Genomic DNA, 17,889 nt, shown 5'->3' on the forward strand with positions numbered 1-17,889 from the left:
AAAATTGAAAATATTTATTCTAACATTTGAAGATTTTAAATCCCTGAAATGCTGCTTCCAACTTCAAGGGTGAAACCAACAATCAAAATTAAAGCAGAAAGCATACAAAGCATCATTGGGTTTCAGGGTTTGTTGTAAACCAGGGGCAGGCAATTATTTCAGGCGGAGGGCCTCTTACTGGGTTTTGGCAAGCCATTGAGGGCCATATGACAGGCAGCCAGGGGCAGATAACTGTTAATTTTCTAAATTTTTTAGGGGCCCCGCGGGCTGGATAGAATGGCCTGGTGGGTGCATCCAGCCCATGGGCCACATTTTGCCCTCCCCTGTTGTAAACCCAAAGCTCAGGTCAAGCTACAATACCATATTAGCAATTGAAAACATAGGTTAAAATGAACAGTGGTGTCATTATCAGGTTTGCAATGCTCATATGGCACTGATCTCAGAGGAGAATAGAAAGATCTTTTTTACATAGTTTTGTCATCAATAATGTGATAGTACACAAATCTAAGTGTGCTTTCATAGATTTCATAGACATTAGGGCTGGAAGGGACCTCAGAAGATCATCGAGTCCAGCCCCCTGTCCAAGGGGCAGGAAGTCAGCTAGGGTCATAGGATCCCAGCAAGAGAAGCATCCAAATTTCTCTTGAAGGTGTTCAACGTAGGTGCTTGAACCACCGCTGATGTTAGGATATTCCAGACCTTGGGGGCTCGGACAGTAAAGACATTCTTCCTTATATCCAGCCTAAAACGGTCTTGCAGGAGTTTATAAACATTTGACCGCCATCCCTTGGGGCGTTCTGGTGAACAAACGTTCCCCCAGATACTGGTGGTCACCCCTGATAAACTTATAGATGGCCCATTGAGACCTCATTCTTACTCTTTCATTTCTGACAGAAAAAATAACAGAAGTTGGTTGCTATGTAAAGCCAAAAATGATATAGTTTGGCAAGGGCCTAACATAGTGTTAATGCTATACATTGACTGGATATACTCACTTTGCACTAAAGTAGTAGGCATCCTCAAAGTCCTATTGAATTCAATGCTCGTCCTGAATTCCCATATAGTAACAATGACCTATCATGACTTTCATTGCCCATAGCAAACCAATGGAGTCATTCACCCTAACCCAACACAGAGGCTAAGATTGGCTAGATGAATTTGCTATCAGAGTTTACTTTTGAAATGGTATACCTATTCTATTTTCTATTTTGTGCAATAGAAAAATCACATTCTGTGGTGATTATATAAAAAGGGTAGATTTAAAGTGTAAATCTGTCATGTTTTCACACACCAAATATGGGCTTCTATGAAGGCCAAAATGCCCCTCTAGGATAAATCAGACAGTAAACCAGACTGCCAGGTATGCTTGAAATTACAGCAACTTTCCTTCTGCTACATATGGCTTATGTAAGCCAAAATGGTCATCTCTGCACGTGCTATAGCTGACATTCACACTTCTTGTCTAGCTCCCAGTTCCATTACCAGCACTTCCCTTATGATGGGAATGATGAAGAACTAGGGTTCTGTAGAGACTAAACTGAGGACAGAATCCCTTTCTCAAATGACCAAGGGTAGTACAGTTGGCAGAGGACCTCCACTTTTGAAACTGGCTTCCCTCGGGAAGATCACAATCTAGAGACCAAGATTCAGAATCCGATTCACGATGCATTCGTTTTAGCTTTTTTGTTTGTTTTATTTCTTTCACTAGTGCTTGGTTTCCATGGTGATAGGCTCTTTAGAAGTTAAGAGAATCTTTTGAAACACATGAAATTTAATTTCACCATAATATTTAGTCTAAGTGGCATTACTCAAGTATTACTCAGAACAGCGTAATGCTGAAATCTAGTGGAATCCTGTAAATGCTATTAAAATAATAGATCAATCTATAAATTATGTCAATCTAGAATTGGTACAATTTAAAGTATAATATTTTACTCTTTTGGACCAGTTTCACAGTTTAACACTGTAAATGGTTGTGGTCCCGTGGCTTAGCTTTCCCATTTATTTATTTAAGGAAAGAATTAAATCAAGTAATGCCCTTTATGAATTAGTTCTCTATAATTATTAGCAGTATACTGTTGCTGTAAAAAGGGATTTAAGATTCATTCAGTAGTATCAGCATTAGCAGTTATGCGATTGTTTCCTCCATTACATATGTTCTTTGTATTAATGTGCACTGACGGTTCTTTCATAGCTCTTACTATTAGGCTATTTATATTCACTTGAATGAGTGACAATATGAGATTAATTCTAAAATGAGTAAAATTATTATTTTATCAATTCTGAAAATAATTTGTAATGATGACATAATGTTTAGAATTTATCAAAGGGAACTTACATAAACTTGATGTAAATACTCTTGTTGAACTTGGAGTGGCAAATAAAAGTACTGTTTGGAAACAAGAATATAAATACATTCTACCTACCATAAAGAGAACTATGTCTGTTCAGACACAGGAACACACATTAAATAATCTTAGGCAGTAAAACTTCATTATCTTAGAGTTAGGGTTGCTAGGCAACATAACCATTACAAAACCTACATAGCAAGATTGTTGCTGTTAATAAATCTTAAGTATGGGAATGTTCAAAGTAATACAGATAAAAATGGTAACGCCTTAGAATTTATATGTTCCCTGAAAACAGTTTTACCTTTTTCTTTACCTATTTTATGCAGGTAATCTTTGCCAAATTATTTGCTGAAGTATAGTAATATGCTATGGAGCAATATAGTTCTAATGGGTTAAGCTTGGATACAAAATGAGAACAAAATTGTAACTCAAACCATACCTTCAAATAATGCAAGTCATATGGCCCCAGTGTGGGGAGAGGGGTTAGCCCTGGTGCTTCCTCCACTCCAGTACTGGAGACAGGGAAGAGAGGGAGCAGCAGAGCACTGGTCCCCAAACTTCCCCAGGCTGGGGTAACTCCAGTATGGGGAAGGCACAGGAGTCTTTCTCCACTGCTGCACTCCCTGTCAGAGACCAGGACGTGTGGAACAGTTGCTATTCCCCATGACTCTCTCAGATGGGATTGTCCCAGCTGCCAGTGGAGGGTTTGGGATTGATTGAGAGTGTGGTCGGGGGTAGAAAGGTAAGACAGGTTAATTGACTTAACAAAAACACAACTACGCATAGTAACAAGATAAACAATGACAGACAAGAATAATTTGCGTCAGCAACTTATCGGCAGTCCCCTCTGATGCCTGATGTATGACAAGTTTCTCTTTCCACAAAGCTCAGCGAAGTCAGGCGTCCCCAATCAGTGCTGTCCAAGAGGTACTGGGAAGGACCCTGGTATTCAGTCCTCGGGCTTCTCAAGATCCATGGGCCCACTGATCCAGGTCAACAGCTAATTAATTCCTTTCACAGAGCTGTATCTTCCTTCTGAATGATTTCCGGATGTTTCAGCCAATTTATAACTTCTGAACTGTGCTGATAACTTACAGCCATTCAGATTCTTTTTACTTCAACTGTCCTTAGACTGACCAATAGCAGTACAAGCCTTGCATTCTTTTGATAAGGTTAATTTTAACTACGCCACAGGGCCTTACTACTTCAAGGCTTTGCTAAATTTACTAGGCCTTACTTTATACAAGGCCTTACTACATCTTAAACTTTAATTAGGCTTTTAGCAACAACATATAGCTTAATATTTAAACAAATGACAGAAAAACATTTGGTCTAATCTTCCTAGAGCCTTCAGCAAGCACCTTTATCACACAAACATAATTTTCAGCTGTTAAAGGGATCACTACCATCGCTGGGAAAGGCACAGAAAACACGGGACAGAGGGTAGTTATAAGCTGAATCTGCTCCCTCTTGTGGAAAGACTTCTAGCAGTGAAAATGTCTCAGGAATTTCCACTGCCAGAAATGAACACTTGTTCATACCTATGGCTAGCTGCCTGTCTGTCCAGAAAAGGAAATTCTGGAGAAATTTTGCAAAATTTCTTGCAAGGGCTGATACTGATGCAAAGCACTGGCAATTCTAGTATGATGAGATAATTGGCTGTGAGTGGCTCCTGCCAGGAAATGACCAATTCAATGACATTTTGGGTTGTTGCTCAACTTTGTTATGGCGATAAAATCATGCACAGAGACATAATGGCCACAAGCTAGCAGACAGCAGATTTAGACTGGACATTAGGAAGAACTTCTTCACAGTTCGAGTGGCCAAAGTCTGGAATGGGCTCCCAAGGGAGGTGGTGCTCTCCCCTACCCTGGGGGTCTTCAAGAGGAAGTTAGATAGGCATCTAGCTGGGGTCATCTAAACCCAGCAACTCTTTCCTGCCTATGCAGGGGGTCGGACTCGATGATCTATTGAGGTCCCTTCTGACCCTAACATCTATGAATCTATATCTATTTTGACCATAATTCTCTGTGTTAGATTCCCAAAATCATTTTTGATTTTGAGCAACTGTTGGGTTTGGATCTTTTCTGGGATATAGACAATTATGAGTGACTTTGTTTCTCCAGCTAGGACACTGAATAGCATGAATGGATAACTTCCAACAATAACTTCACTGTCATCATCACCAGTTCTTCCTTCTGTCTTTGGATGCTGAAAATAAATTAGAAGTGTATTTGTAAACTCAAATACACAAATGCTTACCATATTTTGTCTTTGTTGTGGAGATGATTTTGTTTGTTTGGAAAGAAAATTTTCCTAGGTTTTGTTGGGAGTATTTGCTCCAGATTTCTCTCTATTCTATGGAAATAGTCCAAGTCCAATCTTCTTGCCCAGGGTGATGAAAATATTTCTAGTTTAAGTCATTCTGTATTCCCTGCTACAGATTTTGCCAATGAAGAGAATATTTTGAGCAGTGTAGCAAGGATCTGACCACGTAAACACAAAACCTCTCACTGAAATCATATTACTTGCTTGCTGCTACATTGGCTTTTCTTTACTAAATAGAGGAGAAAATGCTCTAAATAGCTCCAGTCAAAGCTTTGGAATAGTTATGTATTGTAGCCTCACTTTCATGGTGTATAGGATCTTTGATCGAAGGTGTGCTTCTGAGTGAGACCGCAATCTTTCACCAGCAGAGCTATTCTTTCACCAATCTTAGTCATCTAAAACTTGGGGGTTTCCTTTATTTTGAAACAACATTTTGGCTGGGTTTTTGCTATCTGAAGAAGTAGTGTAAAAAAAATAAAGATGAAGGCTTCTTTATTATGCAGTTTCTCATGAAAAATAGAATTCTTGTTCTGTTTTTGAAGTAAGGGAAAATGTTTGAGGTGGTATATATAATACTTCTCTAACTGTTTACAGGAAAAAGGTTAGCATGGTTTTCATTCTGTTTTGGGATTATTCCTCTGAAAAGTATACTAGGAAAAATTATGGAAGTAGCTCCCTAAATGGTACTAGCAGCCTGACAGGGCATGTTTTTTAGGGCTGTGTGAAACTTCGGTACCTGATTCAATTTGGTGGAGATTTCAGCCTGATTCGGTGGCTGAATCTCCGAATCCAAATCAAATCAGGAGACCTTTTAATCTCTCTAAATCGTATCAGAACCATTCAAATTGATTTGGAGAAATTCAGAAAGATTTGGTGATTCAGACATAGACACAAGCTTTTAAACATTTTTTCTACATACCTCAAGGTACCAGGCAGCTCGTGAATGCTGCAATGCTGGGGCAGGTGGAGTGTCCTACAGGAGTGCAGGGGGCTCCCCAGTGTGCTCAGCAGCAGACCTGGAAGTGGACCAGAAGTACTTCCAGTCCACTTCCGGGTCTGCCGGGGAGTGCGCGGGGGGGGCCTCCTGCGCGCCACCCCCATCTTGGTGACTAGTGCCTCCTGGGTCTGGGGGGGCATCCAGGGTTCCCCTGTGGCTGATCACCAAGCTGAGTGGGTGCAGGGGCCCCACCTATGCTCTCCCCAGTGGATGAGGAAGTGGACCGGAAGTACTTCCGGTCCACTTCTAGGTTTGCCAGTGAGCACATGGGGAGGGCCCCTGCACTTCTGTGGGGTGCTCCATCCACCTCAGCATCACAGCATTCATGAGCCATGACTGGTACCTTGAGGTATGTAGAAAAAACATTTAAAGCTGTGTTTGTGTCCAAATCGCTGATTCTCTGAATCAGCATTGAGTCTTCAGATCTGGATTTGACCAAGTCAAATCAGGGACAGTGATCTGAATCAATGAATCAAATCACTGTCCCCATTTGGGCCAAATCCAAATCTGAATCGACTATGGCCCCTTTCACACTACCCTAATATTTTTCCTACCCCATCTCAGTACCTTAGGAGAGAAATAACTTAGGAACCATTATAAAAATGGGAAAGATTTTTCATACCCCCTTGCAATCCCATAATGGTGCAGCTAGCTTTTAAGTGCCTTTATTCTGAACACAGCTTCAATGCTTCATATAGTTCAGAACTAGCTGATAGAGATGGAGAGAAGCTGTAAGACTCCCTCCAGGCTTTAACTGAGGCTTTCCAGTATTCCCAGACAGGAGAGACAGTGAGTCTGATACAGAATACTGTGAGTGTATCATATGAAAGAGAAATCCAAGGACAAGTGGGAAGCATTGCCCATTTATAGCAAATGAGTCAAAAAGCTGTGGAAAATAATTAATTATGGAACACAATATGATACAAAATTAAATACCTAATTCTGCCCTTTCTATCGTACCTCATACAAAATTACTGTGTACAGTATTTAGTGAAAAGTATCTTTTATAGTTAACAAAAGAAGTTCATGTCTACTAAACAATTCAAAGGATTCATCATTTCCATAGTGGTCACTGAGTGCATTAACTACCACGGAAAAGACCCTGAAAAACTCAATTATCACCATTTACTTTATCCTGAAACTCAAAGTAGATTGACACACAGCGAGATCCAGTTTTAAGCCCCAAATCAAGTGAGCAATTAAGCATAACTGTAAGTATATAGTGACAGGGGTTCTTAGGTCATTTGATGAACAAGAATGGTCATTAACAAAAGGGTATGTGTTTAAGTCTTTGTGGTTCATCATATTTGTAGAGGGCTGGACTAAGTTTGCACAGTTGATAGCCTAGAGGTTCCAAGTTGGTAAGCCATAGCAGAAATGCTCTTGGCATGGCCTGTCAGGTTCCAACACATCTGTGAATTCTGTTTAAATACCTTGTCACAAGGACACAAAAAGGAAGCATTATATTCTTATAGTTATGCATGAGCCTAAAGCCTTTGCTGAGACAAGGCAATCTTACCAGTCCCTTCTTGTAGTCAATGTTAAGATAGAGCCCTAGAGAAATTCAGCTTGGTCAGTAGGCATTCAGAAGCTTCATACAGCCAAATTTGGGTGATGGATGCTATGTGATAATTCTCATCCAGAATTTCATCATTAGAGATAGGCTTTATTATTATACCCTGATCTTATAATGCATAGTATGATTCAAGACCAGGCTTATTAGTTGGAAAATACAATGGAGTATTATGTTATAATATGTTATAACAATTACTACCTTGTCTTCTCTCTTTTTACTAAGATTTTTGTTCTATACTGGAGATTTTATAGTTTTCCTTGTTGATTTTAAAGTCTGCACATAAGGAAATTACCAGTACCTTTAAACGTCAAATTGTAAAAAGGAAGAAATCTTTATGTGAATCTACTCTACAGCAAAATATCAGTCAAGATTATCCAGGTGGCTGAGATAAGAGAGTTTTGTTTAGGTTTAGAATATTAACATTGCACATTTGGAGTAGATAGTATGCTTAAAATATAACTCTTTGGTGAACAAAGTATATAGTGTATACACACTATAGATCTAGTAGATAGAATAGAACTATCATTAGAATAGATCTATATCATTAGAATAGATAATAATTGACATTATTTTAATAAATACTGTACTTTACTTCTTTTCCCTTTCTCCTTCTCCCAACTAAGCATGAACACCTGATTCATACCTCCAGGATGGGCAGATGTCTGAGTAACCTTTCGATTCTTGTTTTTATATTCTCCTTTCTCCTGGAATCATCAGATCTTGGAAACTGCCCTTCTTGATGATAAAAGCTGAACCTGGATCACTTTACAGCCTGTTAAAATACACTGCAAATAAGCAATTGCTATAGAGTAGAGAGAGGCAATCCCTTTCTGTAAGAATTGGTCAGAGTAGCAACTTATAGTTCACCAAATTGGCAGCATGATGTGTCATTAATTATTAGTGCAGACATGCAATGCTTTTAAAAAAACATCTTTTGAATTAAGCATAACAGGAGGCAATCATAACTATGTTGTTATAGGTGTCCTTATCTTAAATGCACAAAACATTTTTCTTCTCAAATTTTCCAGAAAATAAACTAATCTCAACCTGAAAGCATGTATGCTGAGTTTCAATTTTCATCACAGAAATGTTACACTCAAGCGACTTATCCTAAAATTAGTGTTTAAAACAGAAACAAATACAGCTTAATTGTAGAATCACAATATTTTTAAACGTAGAGGCCACATCTACATGAGACACTGACTGCACAGTAACCAGCATCCCTGAATGGCTTCATAGTGTTGCTGACTGCACAGTAGCTCATTACTGCTGTGCAGTAGTGTTGCATCATGCTTTGTGGTGCACGATGCTACTGCACAGTAGTAATGAGCTACTGTGTAGTCAGTGTCTAGTGTAGATGCGGCCAAAATGACATTAGTGCAGAATTATTTTTAACATAGATAAAACTTCAACTAATGCAGGGTTATAAGCCATTTTAATAGTAGAAGCTTTTGTTCTAAAGGTACATGTCTTATATAGAGCCACACACTACTGCTCCATCTTTTTGTATGTTCATGACCTTGGGAGTTGACCCACTAGGATAAATAGAAGAACACAAGATCCCTTGTAACAAGGAAGTCCATGCATGTGCCTCAAGGAGTGCATATACATAGCTCGTCTGTCAGTTCCTTTTCTCCCATACAACAAACATTTTGACACCACACTGTTTGCATTATCTTTCCCACTTAGTGCTTTGTGAGGACAGTGCTTATTTGTCCCAGTGTGTGATCTTACACATTTGTCATAGTCTCATTCTTGTTTTTAAAAACAAAACCAACACAACAGAAGCTAATTCCAACTATAGATGTCACCCCCTATCCAGTGACTGGTTTAGGCTAATGTAGTGAGAACTTGAGATAATGAAGTTGATTAACAAAGGATACATTTAACAAAAGTGGAAAGTTGACTTCGTAAATTTTCCCTTTAACATACAGTAAACTCTCTGGTAACCAGCACCTGACAAGCCGGCATGCCCTGTTAACTGGCATGCCTGCTTGTAAGGACAAGTGAAACTGGAAGTGCCCACAGTGGCACTTCTGGTTTCTCCAAGTCCCCACAGCCTGGGGCAAAGCAGCCTGCACTGCCAAGCCCCCACGGCCTGGGGGCATAACAGGCTGCGCGGGGCTGTGCGGGGCCTGCCTCCCTGTTCCGCGGGGCCCGCAGGGCCCATGGGAGGGGCGGCGATGCCGTGGGAGGGGCAGCGATGTCACGGTGGGAGAAGTGGCAGCTGGGTCCACTCAATTAACTGGCATATTTTGTTATCCGGCATCCCCCATTCCTGGGCGATGCCAGATAACAGAGCTTTTACTGTAGTAGCCTGTCCAGAAGTCTTTCCTCAGGCCATCTGGCTTTCCTCAGTTTCTGTTATTGATATAGTTCAGATAAATCACAATGCATTTACTTCATTGGCTACTGACTTCTGAATCTGTGGCTCTTTAAGGCCCTTATCCAAAGCTAAATGAAGTCCTCAGAAGTCTTTCTACTGACCACATTAGGCTTTAGGTCAGGAATTTGGCATGCTCTAGAACAAATGACAGCTACTTTAAGGAAGAATTTAGATGAATTTAGGAATCAAAAGACATGTAGAACATTGAATCAATAGTATTAAAATATGCCATGCTTCCATAGAATCATAGCTGTCACATAGATTCATAGATTCATAGATGTTAGGGTCAGAAGGGACCTCAATAGATCATCGAGTCCGACCCCCTGCATAAGCAGGAAAGAGTGCTGGGTCTAGATGACCCCAGCTAGATGCTCATCTAACCTCCTCTTGAAGACCCCCAGGGTAGGGGAGAGCACCACCTCCCTTGGGAGCCCGTTCCAGACCTTGGCCACTCGAACTGTGAAGAAGTTCTTCCTAATGTCCAATCTAAATCTGCTCTCTGCTAGCTTGTGGCCATTATTTCTTGTAACCCCCAGGGGCGCCTTGGTGAATAAATACTCACCAATACCCTTCTGTGCCCCGTGATGAACTTATAGGCGGCCACAAGGTCACCTCTCAACCTTCTCTTGCGGAGGCTGAAAAGATCCAGTTTCTCTAGTCTTTCCTCGTAGGGCTTGGTTTGCAGGCCCTTGACCATACGAGTGGCCCTTCTCTGGACCCTCTCCAGGTTATCCGCATCCCTCTTGAAGTGTGGCGCCCAGAATTGCACGCAGTACTCCAACTGTGGTCTGACCAGCGCCCGATAGAGGGGAAGTATCACCTCCTTGGACCTATTCGTCATGCATCTGCTGATGCACGATAAAGTGCCATTGCCTTTTTTGATGGCTTCGTCACACTGCCGACTCATGTTCATCTTGGAGTCCACTAGGAATGATGTGTCTCCTGAAACCTCTGCCCAGGTAAACCATGCTTGTCCTTCACCCCAGAAATCCTGAAGGATTTCATGTTTTCTTACTCTCTCACACATGTGGAATACATAGTCCTTAAATTTAACCTTCTCCCATGGTCGGATCTAGAATTTTTGAAGAAGGGGTGCAGGTGGTGTGGTGTATCATTACATGTAACACAATACATATTTTTCTCCTGTTAAAAAGAAACTAGGAACTGTACTAATATGCCTAGAGCTATATTATTCAGTGTAAGGTTGAAGCAAAATCAAGTATATATTTTTTGGAATGTGCATTAATTTGCTACATCATATGTCATGTATAAAAAAAACAACAAACTTGGCAAAAGTAATCAAAATATATTGTTTAATCAGTCCTGTAGTCATTAGAATTAAATGTACTGTGAAACTCGTTCAGATTCATAAAACAAAATCTAGCCTTCTTAAACATCATTACAGTGTATCCATACTTCACTGAAAGTTATTTCCATGCCCGAGTTAATGTTTTTACTTAGAGGTAAAAACAGTCTTCAGGACTATAACATAGGAGTTGTGTTACCAGCAGCAGACAGCAGAATTGAAGAAGAAAGGATAGCTTGATTAATGGAACATCAAAGCCATTAAAAAGGAGAGAGGGAATTGTTAACACCTGTGGAGTGAAGAGTCTAGAAGGAATCACATTTATTATAATGAGCCTTGAAGTCAATTGGCTCCTTCACTGCTACCTAAATAGAAATGCTGCTGCCACTGCCAGACAATTGGTTTTAACTTTGGGTGGACCAGGATTCAAAGTGGGATGCAACTGCACCACTGGATCCACTCCTGCCTTCTTTTTACTTATTTTAAGAAGAAGCATTCTATATCTTCACCTTGCTCACAGGACAAAAGCAATGCTGTTTTTGGAAAAAAGTGACCAGTTCACCAAGTGTTGAACTATTTTTCAAGGTTTTGGCTATTAGCAGAATTCCCTAGTTGTGAAATTAAAAGGTTGGGAGAGGGATATCAGTCCACTGAATAGTAACAGAACTCAGCAAAATTGTTTTGCTTTAATCCCTAGATTGATTTTTTTTTAATTATTTTTATTCTGTAAAAGATTTTGGATTTTTGTCAGAAAACTGGAAATAGATCACTTTATAGGAAAAGTTTCATATACAATTTTGGTTTAGCCAGAACCATTTTTTACTATTATTATTGCTAATAAGGCCTAACTTGAGCTAATGGTGCCCAGCTTGAAATCAGTTGTGAAACAAGACCTGTGTTCTTCTATTCAGGTTGTAGTTCTTATTGGAGGAAAATGTCTTTGTTAATTCAGCAAGACATTCAAAATAACCAATTTGGCTTTTTGGATTGTTTATTTAAAATGGGAACATCTACATGAGACATTTACTGTACAGTAGTCTAATTAGCTGCACAGTAACCATCTCACTGTCTACATGTGCACCATTATTAGGCTGGAGTAAACTAATTTACTCTGCAGCAGGACAGTACTTGCAAGTGCAAGTATTATCCTGCTGTGGAATAAAAAACTCTGCAGCAGCACACATGTAGATGGTGATGGGGCTGGTTGGGGCATAAGGGTGCTTCAGTGTTGGGGCCTGCCAGCTAGCCAAGCACTGAAGCACCCTCATGCCCCAGCCAACCCTTCCACAGCACACTGAGCAATGAGGGAGCAGCCCTGGGCTGGCAGGCTGACCCCCTGGGTCTCCTGCCAGCTGGGGCTGCTCCAACTCAGCTCAATGTGCTGTGCTCCTGGGTGGATATTCAAACAGCAATAAACTCCAGAGTTTATTGCTCCTGGATACATGTTCAGTTGGCACACGCAGGAGCAATAAACTCTGGAGTTTATTGCTTCACATGAATTGCATGTGTAGATGTGTCCACAGTGGTCTAAAGTGAATTTTGTCTTGAGACATCTGTTATATATGCCTAACTTACCCACCTGACTGGTAGCAAAAACAACTACACAGGGCACATGTACATGTTTATAAATGCACAGTAGTTTCTGGCAGACAAGTTTAGTACTTGTTTAATGAAGTACTAAATAAATGCACAGTTACTACAGTTACCAGGACACAGTTTTTTGTGATGCTTACTGTGCAATAGCCTAATAACACTGTGCAGTAGTGCATTAACACGGTTTTTGACCAGCACGCTACTGCGCAGTATTAGGCTACTGTGCAGTAAACGTCTTGTGTAGACTTTAGTTAAGAGATTATATATATTAAAAATTCTCTAGCCCTTTACCGAACAAGAAAACAAAACAAGTACCATCAATTTGTACTTGTTTAGGCAATAGGGTTGGTCAGAAGTAAAGAAAGTGCTGAAATTTGCTTTTATTTTGTGTTTGCAGGTATTAGGATTTATGTCTTCATATGGCATAGGAGTGGAGTATAATCAAGCCAAGGTAAGAAAAATAGATATACTAGCCTTTTATCATTTAATTTAAAAAAAAGGACTGCTAGCTTTGTTTATTCATTCCTTGTACTTTTTTTTTATTTCTGTTTTAGGCACTTCTGTATTATACATTTGGAAGTCTTGGAGGAAACTTGATATCTCAGATGATTTTGGTTTGTAAATTAAATATTTAGTACCCTATTTCTTATTTCCTACAAAATAACCAAAGTAAAGGACTATTTTGCTCATCTGTTTGTTTTAGGGATATCGTTATTGGTTAGGAATCAATGTTCCAAGGAACTGTGAAGCAGCATTAATTAATTATAAGAAAGTGGCAAAATTTAGTAAGTACTCCACATTATTACTATTGTCATAACTAATTTTATTAATTAAAAAAAGTATGAAAGGCATAGAAGAAACAAATAGAAGAAACAAATTCTCATTCCAAATTAATAACAAGATAGAATGTACCAAACTTTGGGTTCAAGTGCACAGGTACAGCATTGTAGTAATATTAATAGGAGCTGTGCACATAGTTCTAGGGGTTGATTTTCACCTATTATTATTGGTAGTGTTGGAGAGATGTTGTAGCTGTGATGGTGCAGGAATTATGCGAGAGACCTTTCGCAAAGGTCACTTGATGAAGAGTGCTTTGCATTCTAAAGTTTGTCTAACTTTATCCCAACCATGCAGTTGGTTCAATAAAAGATATCACCCAGAAAACAATCCTTGTGTAATGGGATCCTTACCTCATCACAGAAGGAAAGAGGGAGCCAGGGAGCATCTGGCTGGCTTTAGCCCCTGGAGAAACTGATAGGGGCAGAAGGCCCTTTAATAAAATTGCCATGCACTCCAGGTGTGGTCAGCACAGTATGGCCAGTGATTGATGAGCCTGGGGTGGAATTAAGGGGTCAGGTGGCCCAGAGAGGGGGTTAGAGACATAAGCCCAGAGCCTGAGGGAAGGCAAGTGGTCTGATCCTGTAGGCTGCAAGAAGTAGAGCCCTGTAGAGGAAAGGGCCAAGGAGGACTGGCCAAGGAGGTACAACTGCAGACTGCAGGGAGCTCTAGGAAGCCCTTGCACCAAGTATTTGGGGGCCTTGCATTGCCATGGTATGCTGTTCCCAGGGTTGGGGGAACCTTTTGTTTGGGAGCAGATGCTTATAGTTTTCCATTGGTGTTGAGATTCAGCTGGAGGGCCAGATTTTGGCTGTAGAGGATGTGGAGGCTGCTGAGAAGTGTGCCAGGGGCACCCCAGATCCTAAATCCTTCAACGAGGAGGCGGGCCATTGCTGTCAGCAGAAGGGCAGTGGCATGAGATATAAAAGACTGGGAACAAGCCCAGAGCCCACAAAGGGTGAGACTGGGGCTGAGGGGCCCAGAGCCCATGAAGAGTGAGGTTAGAGCTGGAATCTGTGAACCTAGGGTCCTGGGACACTGGACCTGGGTGGAGGCCAATCCAGAATAAAGTGGGCCAAGGCTAGGGGTCCTCAGCTCAGATGAGGATCTAAGACTGGAAGTGAAAACCCCTATCCTCTAGGGGCAGCCTCCCTGTCCAATTATAACACCTAAGTATGGCAGGTGAGACAACAGGGAGGGACCCTGACAGGCCGGAGGGAGTGAGCAAGCTGGGATCCAGGCAGCCACAAAGGGGTGACTTTGCTGCCCTTGCATTGGATGCATTACACTTTGCCTCTCACTTCTATTATTATTTTCATGTTATGATCATTTTGTAATTTTAAATGATAACTATGGAAGTATTTTGGAAATATAGTAGGAATAATATATTTAAGTCATTTTCCACTATGAGCTTGATTTTGACTTCTGCATACTCACAAGTGCTGAATTTGCCATTTCCTGAACTATATTGGCTTTCCACCCAGTCACACCAGTACTGTATTGTGTGCAGTCCTAAATTGCATGAAGAAGTGAGGTGGGGAACAATTTTACCATCCTACAAAAGCCTGAGATTTTAAAAAAATTCTGGTTTGGACATACAAAGTCCTTTCAATGCTTTTTGTGAAAAAAGAAAGGCATGAATTTGGCTGAGCAAGGTCTTGAATTTAGTTTCACCTATGAGTGCCACAACCCCTGGGCTCTTGGCTGTCCTCTTATTTTGATGAGAAATGCTATCCTCTACCCAAGTGAACCATTGCTGACAAAAGTTATATTCATGTTTCTGCAAAAAGGTTCTATTTTAAAAAGTTGACAATATTCGAAGAAAAAACTATTTCACTTCAAAATCCTGTCTCACTTCTTGATGCATTCACTTCTTGTCACAAGTTTCTGCTAAGCATCTTTGCTCAAACCTGACTCTAGAACTTTTTTAAGCTTATGAGATTCACATTTAAACTAGCCACAGATATGGCTTATACTTTGTGAAGTTCAAGGGAACCACATTTAAGGCATCATAGAAATTAGGCCCATCCAGCATAGCTATGATTCATGAATCCACTAGTGCTTCAAAGGGTAGATGGTAGGTTGTATCATAGAATTTAAAATAATATTCTCTTGGGACAGGGTGATGACCTCCAGTCTATAAGTTGTGGACAGAGAGAGATGTGAAAAAAGGCCATGTACAGAGATTCAGTTTCTCCTGACAGAGTTGCTGTTCTCCCAGGAGACACCACGCATGTACAGACGCTCAACAGTTTTCTCCCAGAACAAAAATGGCTACTCAGAGAAAAATAACCTGGGAACATCCAAGGTTAAATCTTTGCCAGGAGAGTTTATCCTGGGACAGCTAATGTCTGTACAGGCTCTGAGACAAGCTACAGTATAGTCTTTCAGAATCTCCAGGTGTTTCGCTTTCATTCCCCACCTCCACCAGGTGATGGTGTGTCGCTCACTGGACTACTGCTCCAGCTGAGCTGGGAACAGAACACACCCCCTTCACGATCCCCACATTGAGCTGCAGGGCCACACAAGCTGAGCTGTGCACTTCTGCTAGTCTGTCTCCAGGTAGCTAATGGATCCCGTAAAGCATGCTGAGATGCATGCATAAGAGCTGTGCAGCATCAGCACTACAAGCTCTCTGCTCTTTAGGGGCTCATCATTAGAATTTCTGTTCAGTCATCTCTGGATAAGTTTTTTTAACAAGAGAACAAACCTGGGAGAATTCTCCTAGATCACTTGAATGCATGTACGCATCCAAAGTTAACTTCTGCATTTATACAACTTCCATAAATGCCTTCTCAAGCATTGGGAGAAATAGAGGTATAATATTAAGATCTAATTTGTGTAATAGAAAGAGGCCAACAACTTTTTCTATGATCATTTAATGTTTTTATAATTAAGGCAACATCAATGAAACATCAAGTGATCATAGGAAAAGTTTTTTACTTCTTTCTGTTACCAGATATATTTTAATATTATACCTCTATTTCTTCAAATGCATGTAAAGGTCTTTATGGAAGTTGTATAAATGCAGAAAAAAATGGCATGTTGTTGGCAGAAATGAAAGTTAATTTGATAAATATGGTTGTGAATTTCCAAGTCACCCCTACTGGACTTCTGTCCACATAACATAGTAGATACAGTAAAGAAATGGCAGTTCCTAATGTAAAATTTGGCACTGCCTCTTCTTCCAAGCTTTGTACTTTTCTTCTGCTCCTCTCCTGTTGTTAGTTTTTTGTTCATTGTTATTCCTCAGCTTTTTAGTTCATTTCCACTCCTGCCTTAGGAGGATTTTCAGCTGCCCTTTTAAACAGTTGCAGGTCTCCTCTGATTCTGCTGCTGTTTTGATTTAGGTGACAGGGACAGTACCAGTCATTGTTCCAGAATTAAGAACTAAATACAGCCAAAGAATAGTTTCTAAAAAGAGAAATGATACAACCACCATTGTCCTGTTCAGTAGTTTTTCTTTATTTTTATAAGTTAACAATGAGCTCAGTTAGATACCATTCCTACCCTTGTCAACAGTACAGTAACTATTAAAAGAGAAAAGACAGTTTAAATTCGGTGCTTCATATATGCCTTCTATATAATTACATAATCACATTTTTGCATAATTCAGGAAACTATATAAAACATGTTTTGCCCATGTTAATCATTTCCCACTGGTTAAATACAATTCTGTCTCAACTCTTAGTTTGTAATTTTTATTAACAGTTGCTGATAAATTAGGAAAACATGATGACATGCCAGTAGAAAAAATGAGACTGATGGAAAGATCAGAAAATATGAGTTACAACAATGTCTTCTTAGATTGGGATGTACAACAATACTACAAGTTTTTGGCTAAAAGAGGAGACACACAGATACAGGTGACTTATAAAGATGAAATCATATTTTTGTGAAAAACAAAATATACTGACTTACATGTACAGGACAGTACTAGGTGAATTAAGGTTCAGACCCACAAAAGGACTTAGAGGGAAGCAAAGCACATAATTTCAAAAGTGATCCTCAAAACCCATACCTGGGGTCTACAGGTATCTAATTATTCATGAGTGAAGTTCCCACATAGATGAAAGTTCTGCTTTTGTGCATTTGCAAACTGCTCCAGACTGAGCAACTTGGTACCTTTCACAAGGTAAAGTCTGACTGGGACCCTCAAACTAAGCGGTCCTCCTCCTGTCTTTCCTGAAGACCCCACTCTGTTAAGTAGGCTCAGAGCACCCTATTACATACCTACATGTGTACAGTGCATACAGAACACTGCAGCAGCTGCTGTTTTCATTGAAAACACACAGCAAGAAGAGGGAGTAATGATGTTTACTTTTTCTAATAGCTAAGTGTTAAGAGTATTTGCCCACAATGTGGAAGACCCAAGTGAAATTCCTTTCTTTCCCTGAGGATGTTGAAACCCACAAGTCCCATCTCCCACGAGAAAAACTTTCCACAGGTTATAGACTAGTCTAGAATGGAGGTGTTCTCATTTCTGTCTCTTAAATCTATTCCACTATGTAGAAA

At 40.2% G+C, this 17,889-nt stretch overlaps 1 protein-coding gene across 5 annotated transcripts in view; it reads left to right on the forward strand.

Moving 5' to 3' along the window:
* SEL1L2 (SEL1L2 adaptor subunit of SYVN1 ubiquitin ligase) overlaps positions 1–17,889 on the forward strand; it is a 108,266-nt gene that overhangs the window by 58,297 nt on the left and 32,080 nt on the right. For all 5 annotated transcript variants that reach the window (XM_019500792.2, XM_059720124.1, XM_059720126.1 and 2 more), the window contains 4 exons: positions 12,935–12,988; positions 13,092–13,151; positions 13,241–13,322; positions 17,086–17,240. In XM_019500792.2, the coding sequence (XP_019356337.1) occupies positions 12,935–12,988; positions 13,092–13,151; positions 13,241–13,322; positions 17,086–17,240 (351 nt within the window). The remainder of the gene's footprint in view (positions 1–12,934; positions 12,989–13,091; positions 13,152–13,240; positions 13,323–17,085; positions 17,241–17,889) is intronic.

This window comes from Alligator mississippiensis, chromosome 1, assembly GCF_030867095.1.
Source record: "Alligator mississippiensis isolate rAllMis1 chromosome 1, rAllMis1, whole genome shotgun sequence".
NCBI classification, from domain to species: Eukaryota; Metazoa; Chordata; order Crocodylia; family Alligatoridae; genus Alligator; species Alligator mississippiensis.